This window comes from Nycticebus coucang, chromosome X, assembly GCF_027406575.1.
Source record: "Nycticebus coucang isolate mNycCou1 chromosome X, mNycCou1.pri, whole genome shotgun sequence".
NCBI lineage: Eukaryota > Metazoa > Chordata > Mammalia > Primates > Lorisidae > Nycticebus > Nycticebus coucang.
Window position 1 is genome coordinate 53,675,669 of NC_069804.1, and position 27,912 is coordinate 53,703,580.

At 45.7% G+C, this 27,912-nt stretch overlaps 2 protein-coding genes across 5 annotated transcripts in view; one reads left to right on the plus strand and one right to left on the minus strand.

Moving 5' to 3' along the window:
• Positions 1–12,328, plus strand: part of TIMP1 (TIMP metallopeptidase inhibitor 1) — a 14,660-nt gene extending 2,332 nt beyond the window's left edge. Inside the window, exons 1-6 of one of the 3 annotated variants that reach the window (XM_053580685.1) lie at positions 8,032–8,091; positions 8,978–9,103; positions 10,211–10,290; positions 10,447–10,573; positions 10,812–10,936; positions 12,065–12,328. In XM_053580685.1, the coding sequence (XP_053436660.1) occupies positions 8,986–9,103; positions 10,211–10,290; positions 10,447–10,573; positions 10,812–10,936; positions 12,065–12,235 (621 nt within the window). In that variant the 5' untranslated portion in view covers positions 8,032–8,091; positions 8,978–8,985 and the 3' untranslated portion in view covers positions 12,236–12,328. The other 2 variants (XM_053580686.1, XM_053580684.1) reach the window with 2 other exon arrangements.
• Positions 1–27,912, minus strand: part of SYN1 (synapsin I) — a 58,571-nt gene that overhangs the window by 2,499 nt on the left and 28,160 nt on the right. For both annotated transcript variants that reach the window (XM_053580678.1, XM_053580677.1), the window contains exons 6-11: positions 3,606–3,668; positions 2,673–2,815; positions 2,508–2,582; positions 2,310–2,412; positions 486–629; positions 89–176 (exon numbers count right to left, since the gene is read on the minus strand). In XM_053580678.1, the coding sequence (XP_053436653.1) occupies positions 89–176; positions 486–629; positions 2,310–2,412; positions 2,508–2,582; positions 2,673–2,815; positions 3,606–3,668 (616 nt within the window). The remainder of the gene's footprint in view (positions 1–88; positions 177–485; positions 630–2,309; positions 2,413–2,507; positions 2,583–2,672; positions 2,816–3,605; positions 3,669–27,912) is intronic.

Sequence of the window (27,912 nt, forward strand, 5' to 3'; positions counted from 1 at the left end):
CTGGGGGACAGAGAGAGAACACACGTGAGAGGGAGCAAGTTAAGAGATGGCAGGCTGTGAGGATGGAGTAAGCCAGCCCCCCACTTACCCTGTGGTGGGGGTCGTTGCTGAGCCGGGGGACCTGAGGGCTGCTGGGAGGTCTGGCGGCCCAAGGGCAGGGCCCCTGGGGATGGTGTCTGTGGCAGAGGCATTGAACAGGAGAGGTTAAAAATAGTGACCAGCCAGTGGAACATCAGCCAGTTATAAAGACACAGGTTCTCTGCGTGCTGGGTGTGCCCCATTTGTGGTAGAGCTGAGGGGACCTCCAGTTGTGGGGTGGGGGACTTGCTCCCAGGGGAGGGGTTGGTAAGGCACTCAGGGAAGTTGGGGCAGCAACTGTTTATAAGGTTTCTAAACATTTAGCAACTGCAGCCACATGTGCACAAGAGCTATGCTATTAGCCTACTGGTTATCTGCTCCATGGTGGGCATGACCAAGGCACTGACCTGGCTGTGGACTCTGCCAGGGGAGGCATCCCGCTGTTGCTGCCGTGGTAGGGCCTGAGCCATCTTGTTGACCACGAGCTCTACGATGAGCTGCTTGTCTTCATCCTGGTGCTCACCAATGAGCGGCATGGAGGAACCCACCACCTGAGGAAGGGAGAGAGGGAGCCAGTGAGGGGGAGGCAGGATGTGCACCTTGGGGGGCAGTAACAATGTGGAAGCGAGCTTCAGTTTATCAGAAGCACTGATAGTGCACCATGAGAAAGGTTTGTCTTTTCCAAAATACCTTACAGCTTATAAGGTGCTTCAGAACAAAGGTCAGCAAATTAGGGCCATGGGCCAAATCTGGCCCATCACCTGTTTTTGTATGTATGGCCCATGAGCTGGGGATGGAGTTTTTATTTTATAACAGTTGAGAAAAATCAAAAGATTTCAGGACATGTGAAACATGTTATAATGAAACATGTTTTCACATGAAAAACAATCTGAAATTTAAATTTCAGTGTCAATACACTAAGTTTTATAAGAATACAGCTGCGACTTGGAGGATATTTGCTTTTGCCTTGGTTATTACTTATCTTTGTTCAATTTCTCAAAGGCATAGTCTCTGCACTTGTGATAAAAGGCAAAGTGTTCGTGGCTCAACAATATTATGAAGTAGCCGTGGATACCGATAATGAATGAGATGAGACCCCATTCCTGATTGATGCAGTCTCAAAGGGGGTAATAAGAAATGAGAAATAAATCTTATACTTAGTGATCCTGAGAAAGCAGCAGGCAGCTGCAGAAAAACTCCTCCTCCTTTAAAGATAAGAACAAACTTTACACTGAGCTAAAATAACCTTGAAAAGCAAAAAAAACAAACAACTCTGTAACTAATAACAATACCCTGGTTTCTAACATCTGTAGCCCTAACTATGTAGCTGATATTGAACAAAAGAATAAAAAAAGTTATAAAAGAGTTCGGTGGGGGGGGAGGGAACTGTTCCCTGGAACTCAGCATTTTATGTCTGAGGCACCTGAGTTCTCGCCAGCAATTAAAGGTTCCTTCCTCTATTAATAATAATAATAACACAGCTGCCCTTAAATTTTGTTACATGTTGTCTTTTTTACATATTGTTTATGGCTGCTTTTGCACAGTAGTGCAACAGAGACTGTGTGGCCACAAAACCTAAAATATGTCCAGAAAATGTTTGCTGATCCCCATTTTATACTTTGCTAGGCATTTTGTCCTTCATGAATTGTTTTGCTGTTGGCCTAGTTTACAGAACACTTTAAAGGTTACTAAGTGCTTTGTCATTCACCAAGATGTCTCAATTTACAGAACATTTTATAGTTTAACAAGTGTTTTTTGTTTGTTTTTTTGAGACAGAGTCTCACTATGCGGCCCTTGGTAGAGTGCTATGGCATCATAGCTCACAGCAACATCCAACTCCTGGGCTTAGGCGATTCTCTTGCCTCAGCCTCCCGAGTAGCTGGGACTACAGGCACCTGCCACAATGCCTGGCTATTTTTTGTTGCAGTTTGGCCAGGGCCAGGTTTGAACCCGCCACCCTTGGTATATGGGGCCAGTGCCCTACTCACTGAGCCACAGGTGCCACCCTTAACAAGTGTTTTGATATTCTCCAAGGAGGTCTGAGTTCACACAGCAGTTTAGCATTTACTAAGCATTTTGCCATTTGCCAAGAATGTCCCCTCGTAAAGTTTACTAAAGACATTGCAGTTTGCTGACGACCTTCTAAGTCATGAAGGGCTTCACTGTTTGGAATGTCACTTCCTTGCACTCGTTCCTCCCTATGTGTCCCACCGATTCCTGGGTGCTCCCACCTCAATGATGTGATCCCTTCCGTCCTTGCCATGTAGTGCTTCCACAGCACAGATGTCCAGTCCCCCAAAAATCTCTGAGCACGTGTCCACCCACAGCTTGTACCTGCCAAGAAAAGGGGCAAGGAAGCCTGTGAGTGCCTTGCCCAGCAGCCGGGCTCCCACCCTCCCTCCCTCCCAGACTGAATTCGAGCTGCCCACCTGTCAGACATGGCAATCTGTTCAAGCATCGCAGAGCCAGTGTTGGTTTTCCAGTTCCCTGACACTGACGTCCTCCTGGGGACAAAGAAGCAGAGGCTCAGGAGGGCCTTGGTTGTACGGGGCAGGACAGGGGACCCCTCCCTGGGCCTTTGTCTCTCCACTCACATGTAGGCCTTGTAGTTCTGCCCAATCTTCTGGACACGTACATCATATTTGGCATCAATGAAGGGCTCAGCTGTAGCGTATGTCTTAGTCAGTGCCACAACACTTGCGATGTCTTGGAAGTCATGATGGTTGTCCACCTTGACCTGTGGGGGTGGAGATCAGGGCTTGGTTGGATGGGGCAGCAGTGGGGAGCAGGGATGCCTGGGGGCATGTACACATGACATACAGGGGAGGCACATAAACCTTAGGCAGATGTGCCAAGGCACTCAAGCTTGCATGTGGGTTTCCTATTTTGTATATTTGCACATGGACCCAAAGTTGGGTATATAGATGTACAACTCTGAGCATAGTAAAAACCACTGAATTGTCCACTTTAAATGGGCGAGTTGTTTGGTATGTGAATTATATCTCAATAAAGCTGAAAAAACTGTATATACATATGGACACCCAGGCACAAAATCAGTTGTATACACAATATGCAAACACAAAAGCTTAGACACTTTCAAACAAATTACAAGTCTGCTTTCTATGGACACACAGAGATAAAATCAGATGAATGGAAAACATACAGGACCCAAAACCCTGGCATAAACAGTGTGTGTGTACTCAACACAGAGGCATGCATGTACACACAAACCCAGTGCTGGATACGCTAGCAAAATAAGAGGATACACAAAATTGGCTGAGTGCACAATAGAAAAATGGCCTGACAAAATCAGCCAAATATGAGGAAACAAAAATCCAAACAGATAAAAACATCCCAGGCTAATCGTATGTACCCTTATGTTAATCTGAAATTAAAAAAATCCTAGGACACACAATCACACAGATTTTACTTGTGTATGTCACGCAAATACACATCTACCCATATACAGTGCCAGGAGCAGGCACTGTACAGACACGTGTGCACTCCCTAGCTCTGTAGAGACTTACCTTGCCCATCCCAGAGTGTGCATGACCCATCTTCACAACCACAGGGTATGTTGTGCTGCTGAGCTGGTGGGGACAAAGGCAGAGGAGGCACAGTTAGAGCAGAAGGGCTGATGCCCACGTCCGGGGGTGATGCTGAGGGGACCCCATCCAGTAGAAGCCACACTATGAACCATTTCCCAAGAAAGGTGGGTCAGAGATGGGGAGGCAGGAGCTAGGAGTCACACAGTACCTCACAGCCCAGAATTGAACTCAGGGCCCTGTCTGCCTGTCCATCCCTGCACCCCTAAGTCCCAGACTTCCCACATCTCCTTCCAGGGTTGAGGCATGGGTTGAGGGTGAGGGAATTTTCCAGAAGAGAGAAAGTTTGTTTTTACAGTGAATGGATAGAGTTGAGTGTGTGTGGGTGTGTGTTTGGTGGTGAGCATGTAGAGACTGGACCCCTTGGCTAAGCTTTGTACATTAGCCATGTCCACATAAACAATTAGGGACACAGGAAGATCTATACCGCCAAACCCAGACCTGCCCATCACAACGAGACTGGCAAACATAGTCTTTGGGACTGCACAGAGACCCACACACTCATCCAGCCACCGGGTGCTCATATCGGGACAGCAGCCAGGACAGCAGCACACAACTGACACTTAGACATATGACCAACACTTTTGAGCACGCACACAGGCTCCCTCCCCTCACGCAAACCCACAGGCTAGTCAGGGGGACATACATGACAACAGATTACCCATGCAACACCAAGGTACACACAACTCTACAGGCACACACAACTGGTCACATACTCAACGCAGACATACACACAACACTCCTAGGCACATGCACAACAAATAGAAGGACCTAGACAACATACAGAGGGAAGTGCACTTTTAGGTATTCACATTGCCACTGAGACCCATAACAGACCTACACCACACCACAGGGCACACACAGTGTATCTAGAACAGCATTTTCAACCTTCTTTATCTCAAGGCACGCTTGAACCTATAGTTAAACTTCCATAGCACACTTAAATCATGTTGATCCAAAAAGAGAGTTAAAAAAATAATATACTACTGTGCTTTGAACTTCTTTTGAAAATTTAATTAATGATCTTTAAAAATGTTCCCAGCATACCTAAAATCCTCTCATGGTACACTGGTTGAAAATCACTGATCTAGATACACACACACAACATGCCTTGCCATATACACGTACAATACAGAGAGCATACATACAACCAGAGACACAACTCTCCTAAGTATGCAGACAGCACCCCAGGCACCACACACACACTCACTCTCACACATGAGGAGGAGGATATACCATGTCTCCCCTGACCCTGGGCAGGATGACCTAGCTCCCCCATAGCACATCTGAACCCATGGGGCACCTCTGGCCCTCCCTCCCCCTGACAATGTAGAGAGATGGCATTCCCGGAGGGGCTGCTGGGGCGGTGATGGTTCCTGGTTCCCGACAGGCACAGGAAGCCCACAAACTCAGTGTGACCAATTGACCTTCAGGCCTCGCCCTCCCTCTGCATCATCACTCCCCCTTCCTCATTTCCCAAATGACTGGCGTCATTACGGGGAATGGGGGGGCTGAGAGTGAGATGATAGGATGAGGGGTTGTGGGGGTCCTCTGGACAGTGTGCCAAGGAAACAATGCCAACACAGGCATTGTTCAGTGTCCCTCGGGCATGCACACAGCACAGAAGTGGACAAGGCATTCACTGTCACTTATGCATCTTAGGCCCAATTTACTGAGGCAGATACACACAGCTCCCAGAAGGAACACACAAAACATGCAGGCACACACCTCCCTCTCAGGAATGGACAGACAATACACCAGAGAGCTGTGCAGATGCATGCCCACAACCCCGACCTCCACGGTCTCTAGCTCCCTCTTTCCATTAACTGTCCCTGTTTCTTCTGGACATGAGCCTGAACATAATGCTGTGTAAGTGCCAGGCGCCGTGGCTCTGGCCTGTAATCCCAGCACTCTGGGAGGTGGAGGTGGTTGGATCACCTGAGTTTCAGAGGTCAAGACCAGCCTGAGCTAGAGTGAGACCCTGTCTCTAAAAACAGCCGGGCATTGTGGGCCTGTAGTCCCAGCTACTTAGAAGGCTGAGGCAAGAGGATCACTTGGGCCCAAGAGTTTGAGGTTGCTGTGAGCTATGATACTATGGCACTCTACTCAGGGTGACAAAGTGAAACACTGTCTCAAAAAAAAAAAAAAATCACCAAAAAACAATGCTGTGTAAGTGTGTGCCCACACATGTGTACATGCACGGAGCTTTAGACTCTGACTCTGGGATCCCCTGGAAAGGTCCAGGTTTATATCTGGCCTCTCCTCTTCTTAAGGCCATGTGAACCCCAGCCAGGTCCCTTAATTCCTCTCTGGAACTTATTTTCTGATCTGTACAAAGGGCACAATCAGGCCCAAGCACCTGATATGTTGTGGGGGTCTTCAGGTGTCCACTCTGCACATGCTACCCCCATAGGCCCCCACACCAGCTCCCTGGGTGATCACACACCTGGACATCCCTCCATGACGCCCCTCCTTGCCTGTTTTAAATCTGTATGATATCCCAAATCCACATGACTCCTCACATGTAAACAGTCGGCAAAATTCTGTGCTGAGTCAGGTTTCAGAGCTGGAGTCAGAACTGGGGTCAGCAAGGGGCTGAGGCAGGACTTTCCCTGCCCTCGGTTCTCCTTGGTCTGCGTTACTCAGCTCCCTGTCTCATTCACTCTCACTCCCTCACTTTCACAATCTGCTTCCACAGATTTTTGGTTTACTTCCCTTCCTCATTTTTGGTCCCTCCAATAGTCATTTCTTCATTCTCATTCCTGGGCAGGTCACTCGACCCCCTTTTGTCTCAGTTTCCTCATCTGTTTAATGAGATTATGAGCCATATCTAACTCACAGGGATGTTGTGAGGGATCAACTAGTTATTTCTGGAGAAATGCTTAACACAGTACCTGGCACACAGGAAGTTTTAACCGAAGAGTGCTGGGTACTATTATTATGATTGGTTTAGCATCAGTTTCCTAACTAATATTAATGAACAAAGATAATCAGGATTGACTGAAAGATATGTACAAATGTACATACAGAGACTTTCCAACAGTGCTTGATACGCTGTTAAGTGCTGGTGGTAGTTTTGTTGTGTTGCTGTTGTTTTTGAGCTAACCCCTCTGAATTAGTGGAACTTAATTATAATTAGCAAAGGAGAGTGAATGAGATAATTTATACAAAGACTTTAGCATACAGTACACAGTAAGAACTCAATAAGTAGCTGCCATCATCACTATCATCATCATTATTGTTGGTCTGTCTTCACCAAATTAACCAAGAATGTTAATCTGGACCCCAGGGAAAATTCCAGCATCATCTAGAAACTGGTGAGCAGGGACTGCCTCACCTCACCCCCTACCAGGGGTGTGGGACAGTTGGTGGGGAAGGGGTAGGGCAGGATGGGGTGGGGACGGTTTTCTACTGACTCGCTTCTTTCATCACTATTCACCCCCCTCCCAATGCCCATTAATTTACCTACATTATTCCCTGCCTGCTAGGACCATGCTGTTTCTGGGTTGAGATCTTGAGGCCAGTTAGCCTAGATTTGAATCCTAGCCATGCCCTGTGATCCTGAGACACTTCTTCAGTCTCTCTACACCTCATATTTCTTCATCAGTAAAATGGGAATAATACTGGTACCCACATCAGACCCTGATGTGAGCTTTAAAGTAAGATAAATTATGCTGAATGCCTGGTACACAATCGGTGTTACAGTCTGGCTCCTTGCCTGTGTGTTGTGAGAAGAGTAGTTGTGTGCTGCTGGATTCAGGCCACCTGAGTTCTAGTCTCAGTTCTGCCATGTATTAATTCTGTGATCTTCGATAAATCAATCCCTTAACCTCTCTGTGCCTCAGTTTCCCCACGTTGTTTTCCGCCCCATTCACCTATCTCATCCTCCTCCATAGCGGCTAATTAACTTATTTCCCCCCTGCCACTCCTCATCAGAATGTCAGACACACCAACGAAGGGATTTTTGTGTGCTCGGCAGATAGTAGGTGCACAATAAATGTTGAAGGGATGAACTAATTTTGGCTTCAGCCATGGGGAGCTAGGGACCGGTGGGTGACTGGATAGACTTTGGAGACTTTAGGGGACTGACCTGGGGGGAATCCTGCCTGTTAGCTCTCCACTGAGGTGGCCTGAAGGATTGGTGCCCGAAGGGGTGGGGGTGGGGGAGGGGGCTAGCCAGGGCGAGGCTGGGGAGGGAGAGGAGGAGGGTGTATCTCCTCTCCACAGCCTTCAGCCCGCCCCTTGGCTTCTGTGCGCTGATGGTGGGCGGATGAGTAATGCATCCAGGAAGCCTGGAGGCCTGTGGTTTCCGCACCGCTGCCGCCCCCGCCCTCCCTGGACATTTATCCTCTAGCGCACAGGCCCTGCCGCCATTGCCACAGATCCAGTGCCTAGAGAGACACCACAGGTAAGCAGAGGCCTGGGGGTTAGGCTGGAGTTTGTATGCTGGACACCAGAGCTGTCCACTCCCAGGTGAGATGCCTGTCTTCTCCACCTGGCCCAGGACTCCGGGCTGGTCAAGCGGGAAGGGGCCAGGGGCTGGAGAAGTCCTTCCCCAGCTCCGACATGCACCATGCTTCCTCAACCCCCTGACACCTATCTTCAACTCCTCTGAACCCATGACCTCTTAATACGAGTACTGTCCCCAACCCTCAAAATTTCTTCATTGCCCTCTAAATCCCCACCCCAAGCCCCTGCAGGTCCCTAAACTCTCCCAGCTCCTAAATCCTTCAAACTCCTCTATCCCCAACTCCCTAAGCCTCAAAACTTCCTCCACCCCCAAATCCCTCAAGAACACCCATGGCCTTGAGCCCCCAAATCCCCCAGCTCCCTAAAGCCTCAACCTCCTCCAAATTCCTTAACCTCCTTAAATCCCCCCAGCCATCTGTACCTCTTACTATATACAACCCCTTAACTGCCAACTTCCCCTAAACTCCCCTGGGCCATCCCCACAAATCCCAACTTCTCAAACTTCAGATTTCTTCAACCACCTTAAATTCTCAAACTTCCCCAGCCCCCTATTTCCCAAACTCCACAACTCCATAATCCCCCAGATCACTCAGTCCCTCAATCATTTAAACTCCACAAACTCCTAAACTCTGTCGGCTCTCTAAATCCTTAAGCCCCTCTGGATACCCCAAGATCCCTAAAATTCACAAACTCCTAAGCCCAAATCCAGTCCCCTAACACCCACCCCCACCTCACAGGCTGCTCTGGGGCAGGATGCAGCAGGCGGCCTGCTCAGGTCAGATCAGCTGGGCTGGGGGGCCTCCTAACATCCCCTCCCCCCACAGAACCCACCATGGCCCCCAGTGTGCCCCTGGCCTGCCTCCTGTTGCTGCTGTGGCTGACAGCCCCTAGCAGGGCCTGTACTTGCGCCCCATCACACCCTCAGACTGCCTTCTGCGGCTCCAACGTTGGTGAGTGTGGACCCCACCCTACCCTACACGCGCTGCTTTGGTTCTCCTCTCATTCTGGCAGGGCTAACGATGGCGCTTACCTCTAAAATGAGTCCACTCACCCTTGAACTTACTCTGCTTTAGCTGTACTGGCATCTTCCACTTCCTTTAGTACCACAGGGCCTCTGTTCTGCCTGTTCCTTCTGCCCTATACTCTTCCTCATTTCTACATTCCACACCAGTCACCTTCTTGGAGTGATTTTCCTACTACCATGTTTAAAATTTTAACCCCTGCCCCTTAGGACTGCTGAACCTCTGTTAAAGAGAAAATTATTCAGTGGTACTTGTTATAGTATGGTAAGGTAGACTTTACTGAGGTCTATCTCCAAAGGTATAAGGATTACTGCAAGGGGTTCTTACAGTGAGGGACAGAGATTGGGCTAATGGGAGCAGGTGGGGGTCAGTGGATGGAAAATCACTGAGAGGAAACATCAGGGGTGAGAGGGATTCTGGCTAAACCCACCTAACAAGATTCTTGCTGAGGACAGGTGAGAGGGATCAGGCATCACCTGGGGGCTAGTGCAGGAGAGGAACCTAATCAGATACCCAGTGGGATCAGATATGGAGGATGATTAGATATTAAAGATGCTAACTGACTTAGTGAATTCTTTGCTAAATGAATTTGACAAAAAACAAAGTGCACACAGATGGACCTACAAGAAGGTTCAGGAGCCTATGTTTGGTCAAGAAAAAAAAATCTGTCACTCCCTTACCTAGTTCTGTAATTCCTCATAACGCTCAATATCTTCTAACATTCCATATACTTATTTGCTTGTTTTTAGTCCATCTCCTCCTGTCTGGAATGTGAGCTCCACAAGGGAAGGGATTTCTGTGTTTTGTTCACTGTGTGTCCCTAATACAGTACCTGGTGCACAGAGGGCACTCTTAAAATATTTGTTGAGCAAATGAACAAATGAATATATGAAGGAGAGTCAATGAACAAATGTAAAGTGCTTAGTAAGTTGCCTGGCACCCCAAATTCCTACTTATGTATGTGCTTCGCTGGTATTATGATTATTTATTTTTATTGGCTCTTGCCACCCATTTTACTCATTTTTCTCCCTACAGTCATCAGGGCCAAGTTTGTGGGGACGGCAGAAGTCAACCATACAACCTTATACCAACGTTACGAGATCAAGACGACCAAGGTACCACCACCTCTTCCCCACCAGTTCCTTACATTTCATCCTCTTCAAAGTAGACGCCTATAGCCACGGGTTGGCAAGGTTATGTGACTTCAGGGAAGAACGTGGAGTGGGAGGATTATGTTAGTAAAAGAGACACTTCCCCTAATCCATCAACAGATGTACAAAGGATTCCACGCCTTGGGAGATGCCGCTGACATCCGGTTCGTCTACACCCCCGCCACGGAGAGCGTCTGCGGATACTTCCACAAGTCCCATAACCGCAGCGAGGAGTTTCTCATCGCTGGTGAGGCCCGGTCCCCCGCCCTATGCCACGCCAACCCGTCCCTCCGGCGCGTCAGCGGGCGAGGCACTGATGGGAACAGTCGCTGCTGAAATGGGGACCACCCCGATTTCAGCCTATCAGAAGGCTGGGTCTTTGCTCTGTGGGGTCTGTACGCCAAGGACGCCAATCAGGCGCCGGCCCCCAGGCCAAGCCAATCAGAAACCTCTTATGAGTTCCCCCATCCCCCTACCCCCCCCAGGAAAACTGCGGAAGGGCCTCCTGCACATCAGCACCTGCAGTTTCGTCGTTCCCTGGCACAATCTGAGCCACGCTCAACGCCGGGGCTTCACCAAGACCTACGCTGCCGGCTGTAAAGATTGCACAGTGAGTGCCTGGACCCCACTGCCACCTAGACATTGTTCCTGGGGCTCTTCCCCAAGTGGGCGGCCTGCTTCTTGCTCCCTCTGGCTACTCCTTGTCCCTGTGGCTGCTCCCAAACCCTGGGGCTGTTCCTTACCTCTCTTGCTATTCCACGAAACCAGAGACTGCTTCCTCGTAAATTCTAGTTGTTCCTTTCCTGGTGATTGCCTGATCCCAGGACCTTCTGCTATTCCCTACCCCTCTAATTCTCCCTTGTGACTATTCTGTAATCCCACTGTCTGTTCCTGAGCCTTTGGGATTTTTGCTTCCTCAGAATGTTCTTTTTTTTTTTTTTTTTTTTTTTGAGACAGAGCCTCAAACTGTCGCTCTGGGTAGAGTGCTTTGGCATCACAGCTCACAGCAACCTCCAACTCTTGGGCTTAAGCGATTCTCTTGCCTCAGCCTCCCAAGTAGCTGGGACTACAGGCGCCTGCCACAAGGCCCGGCTATTTTTTGGTTGTAGTTGTCATTGTTGTTTGGCAGTCCTGGGCTGGATTTGAACTCGCCAGCTCTGGTGTATGTGGCAGGCGCCGAGCCAGCTTCCTCAGAATGTTCTACAGGAAAGCAAAATGCTTTTCCCTAAACCCACTGACTCTTTCTCAGCACATCTAATTGTTATTCTGCAGCTCTCACTGTTCCAGACACCAGGGAATGTTATATCAGCCTTCTGCCTATTCCAAGACTATTCACTGATGGCCCCAAATGTCCTCTGACCCCAGTGACTGTCTCAGAGTCCTACTGGCTAACCCCATGCTTAAGCTCCCCACCCACCAACTATTTCCTATTACTGCCAGTTGCTTCCTGTTCTGTGGGAAAATTCCCCAGGAGACCCGGCTGACTGACTCTAAGTAACTGTTCCCCAGCCACCATTCCAGGACACTGATCATTTTACTGGCCTTCTGTAACCCCGCAGAGCCCAGTGACTGTTTCTCCCCCAGTTTGGAGGGGCTCTTCTTGGGTATGTACTCAGGCGGGATGACAACAAGGCTCTCTGGTAGCTCAAGGTGAAAGCTGAGGAGTGGTAGTTGTGCTTCAAAGCAGAGGTAGAAGGTGGAAAAGCCTTCATAGATGTACCTCCCTCCTCCCTTCCAGGTGTTTCCATGTTCATCCATTCCCTGCAAACTAGAGAGTGACACTCATTGCTTGTGGACAGACCAGCTCCTCCGAGGCTCTGAGAAGGGCTTCCAGAGCCGCCACCTTGCCTGCCTGCCACAGGAGGCAGGGCTGTGTACCTGGCAGTCCCTGAGGCCTCGGCTGGCTTGAATCCTGACTTGGGTGGATGCTGAAGCCTGCACAGTCTTCCCTCTTCCCTCTCCCAACTTTCTCCCAATGAAATAAAGAACTGCCATCAGCAGACACTGTCTCTGTGTAGTGCCTGGGAACAAACCCATGTTTCAGATAACCTGGTGGGAGCTCCTTGGGACCAATTCGCAGGTGGTGAGAAATGACAAATGTTGGGTTTTTATATTTTACATAAAATCCAATGTATTAGTAATAATTCTCAACATTGGTATTAGCACTGGAGAGCTACAACATCAGGAACAGTTACTTAACATGCATTTATTTTATTTATTATTATTATTTTTTTTGTAGAGACAGAGTTTCACTTTATGGCCCTTGGTAGAGTGCCGTGGCGTCACACAGCTCACAGCAACCTCCAACTCCTGGGCTTAGGCGATTCTCCTGCCTCAGCCTCCTGAGTAGCTGGGACTACAGGCGCCCGCCACAACGCCCGGCTATTTTTTTATTAACATGCATTTATTGAATCAATTGTTCTAATCAACACTTTAAAACATTTTTCTGTATTAATTTATAATTGCTGTTTGCCCAGGGCTCTCTAGTTAATAAATTTTCCCCAGCTAGGGCAGTGCCTGTGGCTCAAAGGAGTAGGGCGCCAGCCCCATATGCTGGAGGTGGTGGGTTCAAACCCAGCCCTGGCCAAAAACTAAAAAAAAAGAGAAGAAAGAAAGAAAGAAATTTTCCCCTGGTGATAAATCACTGCCTTATTGAAATTCTACATTCACAAATCTTGCGAATTGACAAACTCATTGATAGTTGTCCTATCAACTGGCAAATGACTCATTGAGCCTCAAGCATTGTCTTTTATATATATTTGTGTGTGTGTTTTTTTTTGGCCGGGGATGGGTTTGAACCTGCCACCTCCAGCATATGGGACCGGTGCCCTACTCCTTGAGCCACAGGCACCGCCCGAGCCTCAAGCATTGTCATGATGTTGTCCAGTGAGGCTGCCCCATCCAAATCTGTGGCTGTTACTGTCTCCACCCTTAGGTTTTGTATAGAGTCTGAATTTTGTGAAAGGGAAATCCCCAGGGGACTCAAGAGTCCTCCAGTAATCCTGCTGGGGACTCCAGAAGGGATAGCAGTGGCTCTCCACCCCTAGCCTGCAGGAGATTCCTTGGAAGGAGTTGTTAGAGGCATAGGAGAGGTGGGACCTGGAGAAGGTTTGATTTCACAGAACCTGAGCTCCCTCCTCCCCCTCCCTGCCTCTCCTTTACTCCTCTGAGCAACTCTAAAGGATATGTATATATGTGTGTGTGTACACAGAAATGAAAAATATATATGTATCAGTCTCATTCTGTCACCCTGGGTAGAGTGCTGTGGTGTCAGCTCACAGCAACCTTAGACTCTTGGACTCAAGGGATTCTCTTGCCTCAGCCTCCCAATTAACTGGGACTACAGGTTCCCATCACAGTGCATGACTAGTATTTCATTTCTTTGGGTTTTTTTTTTTTTTTTTTGTAGAGACAGAGTCTCACTTTATTGCCCTCGTAAGAGTGCCGTGGCGTCACACAGCTCACAGCAACCTCCAACTCCTGGGCTTAGGCGATTCTCCTGCCTCAGCCTCCCGAGCAGCTGGGACTACAGGCGCCCGCCACAACGTCTTTGGGGTTTTTTTGAGACAGAGTCTCACTATGTCACCCTCGGCAGAGTGCCATGGCATCACAGCTCACAGCAACCTCAAACTCTTGGGCTTATGTGATTTCTCTTGCCTCAGCCTCTCAAGTAGCTGGGACTACAAGCACCCAGCACAACGCGCGGCTGTGGCTTTTTTTTTTTTTTTTTTGGTTGTAGTTGTCATTATTTGTTTGGCAGGCCCAGGCTAGGTTTGAACTCACCAGCTCCAGTGTATGTGGCTGGTGCCCTGGACACTGAGCTACAGGTGCCGAGCCTTTTTTTTTTTTTTGAGACTGAGTTTCACTATGTAGCCCTCATAGAGTGCCGTGTCATCACAGCTCATAGCAACCTCAAACTCTTGGACTTAAGCAATTCTCTTGCCTCAGCCTCCTGAGTAGCTGGGAATACAGGCTCCCGCCACAATGCCCAGGTATTTTTGTTGTTGTCGTAGTTGTCATTGTTGTTTCACAGGCCTGGGATGGGTTCGAACCTGCCAGCCCTGGTGTATATGGCCGGCACCCTAACCACGGAGCAACAGGCACCAAGCTAGCCGGCTAATATTTCTAGAGACAAGGATTAGATGTCTCTAATATTTATTAGAGACAAGTTCCTCACTCTTCGTCAGGCAGGTCTTAAACTTCTGAGCTCAAACAATCCACCTGCCTTGGCCTCTCAGAGTGTTAGCATTACAGGCATGAGCCCCTGCGCCCAGCCTCTGAAAGAAATACTGACAACAATAAAATGCAGGCATGCCAGCCTGTACCCGACACACACACCCCCACCCAGTTGTCTTCTACCTCTTTCTGTGCCTCTCTTCTTTTTGTCAATATTCCCTTTTACACACCCCTTCTCTTTTCTCTTTTTTCTTTTCTTATCTTTCTTTATTTCTTTTTTCTTTTTTTTTCCCCCCTTCTTGCTCTTCAACCTTCTCATCCTTCTGGTCCTGTACCAAAAGGACTCATCGAAACCCTGGTCCAGAGGCACGGCAACTTAAAGAGCAAAAGAAAGTGAAAGGAAAATTAGGGCAAGGAAACAGATAAAAGAAATCACTCATGAGAAAAAATCAGCAGAAAAAAATCCTGGCAACATGAAAAACCAGTCCAGAGCAATGCCCCCCACCAAAAAAGGGAACATGAGGTAGCTACTGCAGAGGATTCCACCTATAAAGAAATGTTAAAATTACAGAAAGGGAATTTAGAATACAGATGATGAAAACAATGAAAGAAATGATGGAAACAATGAAGGAAACTGCTAATAAAGTGGAAAATAACCAAAAGGAAATCCAAAAACAGAATCAAATAAGAGATGAACAATATGAAGAATATAGAAAGGCTATAACAGAGCTGAAGGAACTGAAGCAGTCAATTAGGAACTTAAAGATGCAATAGAAAGTATCAACAACAGATTAGAACATGCAGAAGAAACAATCTCAGAGGTAGAGGACAAAGCTCTTGAGATAGCTCAGATAGTTAAAGAGGCAGAAAAGAAGAGAGAGAAAGCAGAACGTTCACTGACCAAATTATGGGACTTTATCAAGCATTCAAACATATGAGTTATAGGTATCCCAGAAGGGGAAGAAGAATGCCCCAGGAGAATGGAAGCCATACTAGAGAATATTATAAATGAAAATTTCCCAAATATCTCCAAAGATTCTGAAACACTCCTGTCAGAGGAATATCAGACCCCAGGTCACCTCAACTCTAACCGAGCTTCTCCAAGACACAGTGTGATGAATCTGACCAAAGTCAAGACAAAAGAAAATATTCTTCAAGCTGCCAGGAGTAAGCGCCAGCTGACCTTCAGGGGCAAATCAATCAGGGTGAATGCAGACTTCTCTAAAGAAACTTTCCATGCAAGAAGACAATGGTCATCTACCTTTAATCTACTTAAATAGAACAATTTCCAGCCCAGAATTCTATATCCTGCTAAGTTAAGCTTTAAAATTGATGGAGAAATCGGGCGGTGCCTGTGGCTCAGTGAGTAGGGCGCCAGCCCCATATGCCGAGGGTGGCGGGTTCAAATCCAGCCCCGGCCAAACTGCAACCAAAAAATAGCCGGGCGTTGTGGCGGGCGCCTGTAGTCCCAGCTGCTCGGGAGGCTGAGGCAAGAGAATCGCGTAAGCCCAAGAGTTAGAGGTTGCTGTGAGCCATGTGACGCCACGGCACTCTACCCAAGGGTGGTACAGTGAGACTCTGTCTCTACAAAAAAAAAAAAAAAAATTGATGGAGAAATCAAATCATTTACTGATATACAAACATTGAGGAAATTTGCCACAACGAGACCAGCTCTACAGGTAATACTTCAACCTGTTCTACACACTGAACATCACAATGTATCAACAGCAAAGTAAGAACTTAGCAATTAAAGAACATAACCTAACTTCCACACTGATGCAGAAGATAAAACTTAGCAATGGACTCTCGCAAAATAAGATGAATAGAATACTACCATACTTATCAATTATCTCAATAAATGTCATGGCTTGAATTCCCTAGTGAAGAGGCATAGATTGGCTGATTGGATTAAAAAACACAAGCCATCCATTTGCTGTCTGCAGGAAACACACCTAGCTTCAAAAGACAAATCTAAAACTCCAAGGTAAGGGTTGGAAGTCAATTTTTCAGGCAAACAGAATTCAGAAGAAAAGAGGGGTTGAAATCTTATTTTCAGATACATGTGGATTTAAAGCAACTAAAGTCAAAAAAGACAAAGATAGTCACCTTATATTGGTCAAGGGAAAAATACAACCAGAAGACGTTTCAATTCTAAAATATTTATGCACCCAATTTAAATGCTCACAGATTTCTGGAAACAGACCTTACTCAGTCTGAGCAATCTGATATCTGATAATACCATAATAACAGGGGACTTTAACACTCCTCTTACAGAGCTGGACAGATCCTCTAAACAGAAATTAAAGAAAGATATAAGGGACTTAAATGAGACCCTAGAACAACTGTGCTTCATAGAATTCTCCATCCCAAAGATAAAGAATATACATTCTTCTCATCACACCATGGAACATTCTCCAAAATTGATCACTCCAAAATTGATCATATCCTAGGACACAAAACAAACCTCAACAGAATCAAAATAATTGAAATCTTACCTTGTATCTTCTCAGACCACAAGGCACTAAAGGCAGAACTCAACTCCAACAAAAACGTTCAACCCCACACAAAGGCATGGAAATTAAACAACCTTCTGTTGAATGACAGTTGGGTGCAGGAAGAAATAAAACAGAAATCATTAACTTCCTTGAGCATAACAACAATGACAACACAAGCTACCAAAACCTGTGGGATACTGCAAAAGCAGTTTTGAGAGGAAAATTTATTGCTTTAGATGCCTACATTCAAAAAACAGAAAGAGACTGCATCAACAAACTCACAAGCCATCTTATGGAATTGGAAAAAGAAGAATAATCTAAGCCTAAACCCAGTAGAAGAAAAGAAATTTCCAAAATTAAATCAGAGATCAATGAAATTGAAAATAAAAGAATCACTATTGCAAGAGGGACTTTACCTAACAAAAGCAATCAGTGTAACCTGGCTTATTGTCCCTCAATGAATCCTCAACAATACAAAAAAAAAAAAGACAAACTGATTCAGGTCAATGGGTGTTTTTATTTTTAAAAATCCTATATTTTCTAAAATAAAAAATATTAGTAAGGACAAGAAAATAAAAGAATCATTCAGAAAATTAATGAAACAAGGAGTTGGTTTTCTGAAAAAATAAATAAAATAGATAAAGCTTTGGCCAGACTAGGAATAGAAAAGTAAAATCTTTAATAACCTCAATCAGAAATGATAAAGGAGAAATAACAACTGATGCCACAGATATACAAAAGATCATCTCTGAATACTACCAGAAACTCTATGCCCAAAAATTTGACAATGTGAAGGGAATGGATCGATATTTGGAATCACACCCACTCCCTAGACATAGCCAGGAAGAAATAGAGCTTCTGAACAGAACAATTTCATGAACTGAGATTAAAGAAACAATAAAAAAGCTTCCAACCAAAAAATGCCCTGGTCCAAATGGCTTCACTCCAGAATTCTATCAAACCTTCAAGGAAGAGCTTATTCCTGTACTGCAGAAATTATTCCAAAAAATTGAGGAGGAAGGAATCTTCCCCCAACACGTTCTATGAATCAAACATCACCCTGATACCAAAACCAGGAAAAGACCCAACCAAAAAGGAGAATTTCAGACCAATCTCACTCATGAACATAGATGCAAAAATTCTCAACAAAATACTAGCCAATAGATTGCAGCTTATCATCAAAGAAGTCATACATTATGATCAAGTAGGTTTCATCCCAGGGATTAAAGGCTGGTTTAATGTACACAAGTCCATAAACGTTACCCACCATATTAACAGAAGCAAAAATAAAGACCATATGATCCTCTCAATAGATGGCAGAAAAAGCATTGGATAAAATCCAGCATCCTTTTTTAATTACACTGAGAATATAGGCATAGTATAGGAATTTCTGAAACTGATTGAAGCTATCTATGACAAACCCACAGCTAATATTTTACTGAATGGAGTAAAACTGAAGGCTTTTCCTCTTAAACTGGAACCAGACAAGGTTGTCCTCTGTCACCATTACTTTTCAACATACGGCTGGAAGTTCTAGCCAATATGATTAGGCAAGACAAGGAAATAAAGGGAATCCAAATGGGAGCAGAGGAGGTCAAACTCTCCCTCTTTGCTGACGACATGATCTTATATTAGAGAATCCCAAAGACTCAACCACAAGACTCCTGGAAGTCATCAAAAAATACAGTAATGTCTCAGGATATAAAACTAATGTCCACAAACCAGTTGCTTTTGTATATGCCAATAACAGTCAAGATGAGAGGATAATTAAGAACACAACTCCCTGGGGCGGCACCTGTGGCTCAGTCGGTAAGGTGCTGGCCCCATATACTGAGGGTGGTGGGTTCAAACCCGGCCCCAGCCAAACTGCAACCAAAAAATAGCCAGGTGTTGTGGCGGGCGCCTGTAGTCCCAGCTACTCGGGAGGCTGAGGCAAAAGAATCGCTTAAGCCCAGGAGTTGGAGGTTGCTGTGAGCTGTGTGAGGCCACGGCACTCTACCAAGGGCCATAAAGTAAGACTCTGTTTCTACAAAAAAAAAAAAAAAAAAAGAACATAACTCCCTTCACCATAGCCTCCAAGAAAATGAAATACCTAGAAATATACCTAACAAAAGAGGTGAAGGACCTCTATAAAGAAAATTATGAAATCCTGAGAAAGGAAATAGCAGAGGATATTAACAAATGGAAGAACATACCATGTTCATGGCTGGGAAGAATCAACATTGTTAAAATGTCTATATTTCCAAAAGCAATTTACCTATTCAATGCCATTCCTATTAAAATACCAACATCATACTTTCAAGATTTGGAAAAAATGATTCTCCGTTTTGTATGGAACCAGAAAAAACCCATATAGCTAAGGCAGTTCTTAGTAATAAAAATAAAGCCAGAGGCATCAGCATACCAGATTTTAGGCTGTACTACAAAGCCATAGTGGTCAAGACAGCATGGTACTGGCACAAAAATACAGACATAGACATTTGGAATCAAATAGAAAACCAGGAAATGAAACTAACATCTTACAACCGCCTAATCTTCCATAAACCAAATAAGAAAACACCTTGGGAGGGAAGACTCCCTATTCAATAAATGGTGCTGGGAGAACTGGATATTCACATGTAAAAAACTGAAACTGGACCCACACCTTTCTGCACTCACAAAAGTTGATTTAAGATGGATAAAGGACTTAAATTTAAGGCACAAAACAAATAAAAATCCTCAAAGAAAGCATAGGAAAAACACCGGAAGATATTGGCCTGGGGAAAGACTTCATGAAGAAGACTGCCATGGCAATTTCAACAACAAAAATAAACAAATGGGACTTAATTAAACTGAAAAGCTTCTGTACAGCTAAGGAGACAACAACCAAAGCAAATAGACAACCTACACAATGGGAAAGAATATTTGCATATTTTGAATCAGACAAAAGCTTGATAACTAGCATCTATAGAGAACTCAAATTAATCCACATGAAAAAAGCCAACAATCCCATATATCAATGGACAAGAGACATAAATAGAACCTTCTCTAAAGAAGACAGAGGAATGGCTAATAAGCATATGAAAAAATGCTCATCATCCCTAACTATTAGAGAAATGCAAATCAAAACCACCCTGAGATACCATCTAACCCCAGTGAGAATGGCCCACATCACAAAATCTCAAAACTGCAGATGCTGGCATGGATGTGGAGAGAAGGGAACCCTTTAACACTGCTGGTGGGACTGCAAACTACTGCAACCTTTTTGGAAGGAAGTATGGAGAAACCTCAAAGCACTCAAGTTAGACCTCCCATGTGATCCTGCAATCCCATTACTGGGCATCTACCCAGAAGGAAAAAAATCCTTTTATCATAAGGACACTTGCGCTAGACTGTTTATTGTAGCTCAATTTACAATCGCCAAAATGTGGAAACAGCCTAAATGCCCACCAACCCAGGAATGGATTAACAAGCTGTGGTATATGTACACCATGGAATACTATTCAGCCATTAAAAAAAATGGAGACTTTACATCATTTGTATTAACCTGGATGGAAGTGGAACACATTATTCTTAGTAAAGCATCACAAGAATGGAGAAGCATGAATCCTATGTACTGTATTTTGATATGAGGACAATTAAGGACATGGTGGGGGTGGAGAATGGGGAGAGCAGTGAGAGAAAGAAGGAGGGAGGGGTGGGGAAAGAAAGAGCAGAGAGAGAGGGAAGGAGGGAGTGGGATGGGGCCTTGGTATGTGCCACACCTTTTGGGGGCAAGACAGGATTGTAAGAGGGACTTTACCTAACAAATGCAATCAGTGTAACCTGGTTTCTTGTACCCTCAATGAATCTCAGCAATAAACAAATTATAAAATGAAAAAACCCTGAGTCAGAGGCCCTCCTGCTCCCACAGCTGGGTCCAATCCCTGGTTCTTGCCCACTCCAAAGGCCCTGACTCAAATGAGGTCCTTGGTAACTAGAATTTCTGACTGGTGCAAACATTTTATGGACCATCCAAGTGTCCTGTTCACCCAAATCTACTTGAGAAAGGCTCCAATGTATGTTCTTTGGTGATAATAAAAATCCCCAAATTCCCTCTCATCAGACTACCCACTACTCCTACCAATAGGAACCCAGGATTCCAGGGTATTTTAGGTCACCAAGTGTAGCCCCCGGGTCATCTATGGTCCTGTCCCAGAGCCTTTTGCACTCCTGAGAGGTTTCCCCAAGGCCCAAATTATCTCCCAGTTGGAATGGGCAGATTTTGAATGCCAAGTACGTATCCACCTAAGCAGGGAATGCACATTTCAATTTCTACCTCAATAAAAAAAAAATTCTACCTCAACATCTACAGCTTGGTTATGCCCCAAGACAGTATGAATCCCATTCGCCGAAAGGGACAAATGGCAGCCTTTTCTTTTCTTTTTTTTTTTTTTGAGATAGAGTCTCACTTGGTCACCCTCGGTAGAGTGCTGTTGCATCTTTAGCTCACAGCAACCTCAAACTCTTGGGCTCAAGCCATCCTCTTGCCTCAGCCTCTTCAGTAGCTGGGACTACAGGCGCCCGCCACAATGCCTGGCTGTTTTTAGAGATGGAGTCTCGCTGTAGCTCATGCTGGTCTCAAACTCGTGAGCTCAGGCAATCCACCCACCGCATCCTCCCAGAGTGCTAGGATTACAGGCATGAGCCACCGCACCTGGCCTACAAATGGCAGCCTTTGGTGATGAGCACAACTATAAGGGAAGGGCCTGGGCCCTGGTTTGGCCCTGGTGACCTTGTCACTATTCCCTCTGCTGCCTGCAAAAGTTTGGCAGCTGCCGACAATTCACCAGACCCTAGTATCAGCTCCCTGCACTCTTAAAGCTGTTCCCTGAACTCAGGGCCCAAGCCCTGAGCCCTCAGCTGTTCTAAGCTGTAGAAGAAAGGTGAAGTAGTTGGTGGAAGTGCAAGGATGGAACCCAATGTGGATGCCATTCCTGTCAACCTGTCCACATACATGCCCTGAAACAAGACCCTGTGCAGCATGGACAGCACCAACCAGTATCTCAGGGTATACCACAGAGTCCAACACAGCATACAAAGCTATTCCCCCAGAGACCTGCCATGAGCTCCTGACAGGATCTGTATGTAATCCTGGGCTCACCAAATCCCCCATCAGTCTTCTAGAAAATCCATTAAAACCCAGGAATGTATTAACAAGCTGTGGTATATGTATACCATGGAATACTATTCTGCCATTAAAGAAGATGGAGATTTTACATCTTTTGTATTAACCTAGATAGAGTTGGAACACATTCATCTTAGTAAAGCATTACAAGAATGAAGAAGCAAGAATCCAATGTACTCAATTCTAATATGAAGGCAGTAGCTGATCTAATGCAAGCTGGGGGGTAGGGGAATGAGGGAACAGGGAGAGGAGAGGAGGGGGAGGGATGGGGCTCACAGTATATAGTACACCTCTTAGGGGCAGGACACAATTATAAGAGGGACTTTACCTAACAAATGCAATCACTGTAACCTAATTCTTTGTACTCTCAATGAATCCCAAACAATAAAAAAAAATTAATTACATTTTTTGAAAGAAAAAGAAAAGAAAATCCATTAAAGTGAGTAAAGTGAGTAACCCATATCCCACCCCAGTATTCGGTGTGTCCGTGTGTGAATCTGTGTTTGGGAGAGATGCTGACAGCTGAGAGGAAGCACTTGTGAGGTGTGCAGCACAAGGCAAACTCTGTGGGTAAGCTGGGACCAGCCCTTCCCTCACCTAAGCCTCAGTCATTCTCCCTAAGAAATGGGCAGCACAGTCCCTACACAGAATCCTCCAGGGGGCTGTGCTGGGGTTGAAGGATGATTATCGGGTATCTTTTCCCCTTGGATTCTTTTAGGGAGGCCCAGAACACATGAAACTCTTATAACAACAACTTAATGTGCAATATGACCAATAGTGGCTTAATTTCCAGACAGGGAGTGTCGTACAGTCATTAAGAGCACAAGGCCTGGAGCCATTATCTACATTCAAATCCTGCCCCTTCCACGTCCTAGCTCTGTGTCCTTGGGGGAATCATATTACCTTTCGGAGCCTCAGTTCTAACAGCTGTAAAATAAGGATGAAATAAGCTAACTCAAAGGGACAATGTACATATCACATGAGGACATAAACATGAGGTGCTTGGAATAGTGCTGGGCACACAGTTCTTACAGATAGTAGTAGTAGTAATCATGGCAACTAATTTAATTTACAACGTCAGTAATGATAATTCTTATCAGTAGTGATTATTTACCACATTGGAAATAATGTTTAATATTAAGAAAGATACAATATTAGAGATAATGTATAATTAGTAGCAATAATTTAATGTCCATTTTGCCCCCACATCTGTCTCCTCGCCAAAATATAAATCCCCCACCCTGCTCTGCCTGAACGAAAGGGGTAGGTCTCTGAGACCCAAGAGCTATTGATATGTTATTCAGATCCCAGCCTTTCACCCCATAAATGCTCCTCAGTCCAGTGTCCCTCTTCCTTTTCCCCCCTCACAATCAACAGTCCTAAAGGTGTTCTGAACCTCTGGTCATAGAAGTACCTGAAAATAAAGAGCAATGTGGTTAGATCCGCCTACATGCCCACACAGAACAACTGCGGTGACATCCATGAGGAGAGGTTGCCCTTTAGGTTCCTCATCCCAAGTCAGCCAACCCGCGCCTGCCCTGTATGACCCCCCCCCCACCCTCAAGCCACCCTCTGCATAGCCCTGGAACAAAGAGTCCTCATTCCTCATCCCTGAGACATTCTCTCCACCAACAGCCCCCACCCCAGGAAGCTGAGTTCCCAATTTTAGTCCACCACAAAAAATTCTATCCCCAGCCTCTGATGCCCTGAATTCTTGGGACTGGCCATTTGGGATTATAGTATGTCCTAGTCGAGGAACATATGGTCATACTTTACTGACCCTTAGGGCATGGCCTCTGTCCCCCAGGCTCTTTGAGGATTGGGAACCGAAACTTCATGATATGCATGGGAATATCCTTATAGGGGGCTCAGGTAGGAGCAGAGAAAGGCCTTCCTGACTCTCTCCAGGAAAGGCAGACTGAGCCCAGGCTCCTCTGTGTGCTCCAGTTCTTCCTGCTCCCTGCTCCCCTTTGCTGCTCCCTACTTCTTCTGAGTCCCTGTTCCCTGTCCATTGCTCCTTCTGCATGTTCCCTACTCTCCATCCCTGCTCCTCACTGCTCCTTCTCTGTTAATGGCTTCCTTTTACTGTCCTCCAGGCAGTCTCACTGTCCCCTGGCCCCCTGCTGCTCTTCCCTTCCAGGAGAAGCACATGACGTGGTGCCACCCCCCCCACACCACCCCCTGTCACCTCCAGGGGCTTTCCTGCCTCCTGCAAATCCTCATACCTGAATTCCAATCTCACCTGATGTCCGTGGGGTGACACGTGTTTCTCTGAGCACTAGCAAGAAAAACATGAAGCTGCAAACTTGGCTACTTTCCCTGATGTCTGCTATTGAACCTTCACACATGACAGTCTCTTGCCTTGGACCTAGACTTCTACTCAGCTCTGGTGAGCAGTGGCTCTCCACCTTCCTCAAACTCTTAGACCTCCCTAAACTCATATTAACATCTACCCTGTGCCCTCCTTCAATTCCCCACTCACTCCTGCCCTCTCTCCTCCACTTAATTCCCACAGCTCTGCCCCTGGTGACTCTCACCCCAAGTCCCCTTTCTTTCTTCACTCCCCAAGGACCATGAATCCTGAGCCCAGAAAAGACCTTGGGGTTGGACTCTACCTGGCACATTGTGAGCTCCCCGTAAATATCTGCTGTACCACAAATCACCTGAGTGGAGGTGGCAAGGAGTGTCCGGAGTGGGGAGACTACCTATTTCCATGGCAGCTTTCACCAGGTCTGCATGACCAGATTGCCAGGCTAGGGAAGCTGGGGTGAACAGGGTCTTCCATATCTCTCCCATACCCGGTAGTGACTATTTAGATCAGCAATTCTCAACCTGTGAGTTGCGACCCACAGGAACTGTATTAAAGGGCTGCTGCATTAGGAAGGTTGATAACCACTGATTTAGATGCAGTTGAGCTGAGCAGCCTGCAACTTGGATGGTAATAGTTAGAGCATCAGTGCCAGAGTCCTGATATGTGTCTCCTGCCACATGACAGAGGCTGGGCATCCTTCCCACCAATGCTTCAAAGTACTGCTCCTACTAATCCAGGCCTCACTTTTGTCCCTCCATGCTACACAGTAGAGTGGGGATAAAAGGGGAAGAAACAGTGGCAAGCTGGCCTGCAAGGACTCTAAGGCCTCTGCCCCCGCTACCCCCATTACCACTAACTCTGCCTTCTTTCTGGCGTCTGAAGTCCTGTCCTCTCTGTCCCTGACAAAAATAGCCTCTACACAGCTACAGAATGGCCAGGAGGTATGACTGCCCTACCAGACATCAGGAATTAATGAGCAAATGTAATTATTAAGATAGTGTGGCATTGGCACAGGTAGAGAGAAAGTGGCTAATGGAATAAAACAGAGCCCCAATCTACCCTGCACATATATGAAATTCTAGTGTATGACAGAGGTAGCATGTCAGCTCAATGCGGAAAAAGAGTGACCTATAAGGAAAAAAGACAAACTGAAGTCATACCTACCTCACACTGTATATGAAAATCAATTTCAGATAAATGAAGAATTTAAGTGTCAAAAACAAAGATTTACTAAAATGTCCCTCTTTGTCCTAGTGACTTGAGTCACTACTTTAATCATATACTAAAATTTCACATGTATATGCATTATCTGGACATTTAATTTTTCTTCCTTTAATCAGTCAGTCTGTTCATGAGTCATCATCAAACTGTTTAAATCATGAAAAGCTTCATAATATGCTGGTGGCAGAAGCATCACACTCCCTGTAGTCTGGGAGGGTCAGAGCTCTTTGCTCTTTTTCAGGATTTTCCTGGCTTTTCTTGCACGTTTGCTTTCCCGTATGAACTTTCCTTATCAAATTGCCCATCTCCAGATATGAGTTTGTAGGTATATTTGAAGGGATTACCCAAATATACCTACATGTCTCCTTAACCTCTCAAAGTTCTGTGATTACAGGCGTGAGTCACAGTGTCCAGCCTGTTTTTGTGCTATTCATGCTATAATTGCTTAAGAAAAATAATGGGAAAGTTTCTCCTTATTTTCCAATTCTCTGAAATAATTTATGTGGCACTGGGATTAACTGGTTTCTTTTCTTTTTTTGAGACAGAGCCTCAAGCTGTCACCACAGCTATGGGTAGAGTGCTATGGCATCATAGCTCACAGCAACCTCCAACTCCTGGGCTGAAGCAATTCTCCTGCCTCTGCCTCCCAGGTAGCTGGGACTACAGGAGCCTGCCACAAGGCCCGGCTATTTTTTGGTTGCAGCCGTCATTGTTGTTTGGTGGGACCGGGCTGGATTAGAACCCACCAGTTCAGGTGTATGTGGCTGGCACCTTAGCCGCTTGAGCCACAGGCGCCAAGCTGAATTAACTGGTTTCTCTGGGCTTTATGCTTTTTAAGGAGTAATTGTTTAACAACTTCCTCTTTCTTTTATGTATATTGGTCTGTTAAATTTTCATGGGGCAAATTTTGGTAAACTGTGTTTCTCTAGAAAATTATGCATTTTCATCTAGGTTTTCAATTTTATCTGTGTATGCCTTTTTATATTTTGACTTTTGGAACCATGCTAATGTCTTACATTAAAAAATATAAATCAATGGGCGGCGCCTGTGGCTCAGTCGGTAGGGTGCCGGCCCCATATACCGAGGGTGGCGGGTTCAAACCCGGCCCCGGCTGAACTGCAACCAAAAAATAGCCGGGCGTTGTGGCGGGCGCCTGTAGTCCCAGCTACTCGGGAGGCTGAGGCAAGAGAATCGCTGAAGCCCAGGAGTTGGAGGTTGCTGTGAGCTGTGTGATGCCACGGCACCCTACCAAGGGCGATAAAGTGAAACTCTGCCTCTACAAAAAAAAAAAAAAAAAAAAAAAAAAAAAATATATATATAAATCAAGGTTGTGCTGAAGGCCTGTTTCCTAGGCTACACACGGGTGATTGGTTCCTTGTTCTTAAAAAATATATATAAATCAGCATGGATAGGGAAAAAAACTAAAATTTAATACAAAGAGAAACAAATTTTAACTTAAATAAAATGAATAATATAACCATGCCAAATGAAAAATAAAATGAACTAAATCAAGTCATTTTTTTATTTTTTTTTTAGAGATAGATTCTCATTTTGTCACCCTCGGTAAAGTGCTGTGCCATCACAGCTCATAGCAACTTTCAGCTCTTGGGCTTAGGCGATTCTCTTGCTTCAGCCTCCTGAGTAACTGGGATTACAGGTGCCTGCCACAATGCCTGGCTATTTTTTTGTTTTGCTTTTGTTTTTGTTTTTTTTGCAGTTTTTGGCTGGGGCCAGGTTTGAACCCGCCACCCTCAGTATATGGGGCCACTGCCCTACTCACTGAGCCATAGGCGCCACCCACCAAGTCACTTTTGAATCCAGTACTTCGCATGCCCTCAGTCTAAAGCAATGGTTCTCAGACTGTGGGTCTCGACTCACAGGAACTGTACTAAAGGGTTATGACATTAGGAAGGTTGAGAACCACTGGACTCTAAAGGTATAAAAAAGGGGCCGGGATCAGTGGCTCACCCCTGTAATCCCAGCACTTTGGGAGGCCGAGGCAGGTGGATGGCTTGAGCTCAGGAATTTGGGACCAGCCTGAGCAAGAGTGAGATCAAGAGGATCGCTTGAGCCCAAGAGTCTGATGTTACTGCAAGCTATGATGCTACAGCACTAAATGGAAAAAAAAAAAAAAAAAAAAGACATAGAAAGGACAAACAAATCTCAAGTTTTATTTTAGTAGGTTTTTCCTAGTGACACAGGTGTTGCCATTCTAAAAATTTGTAATAAGTAAAGTT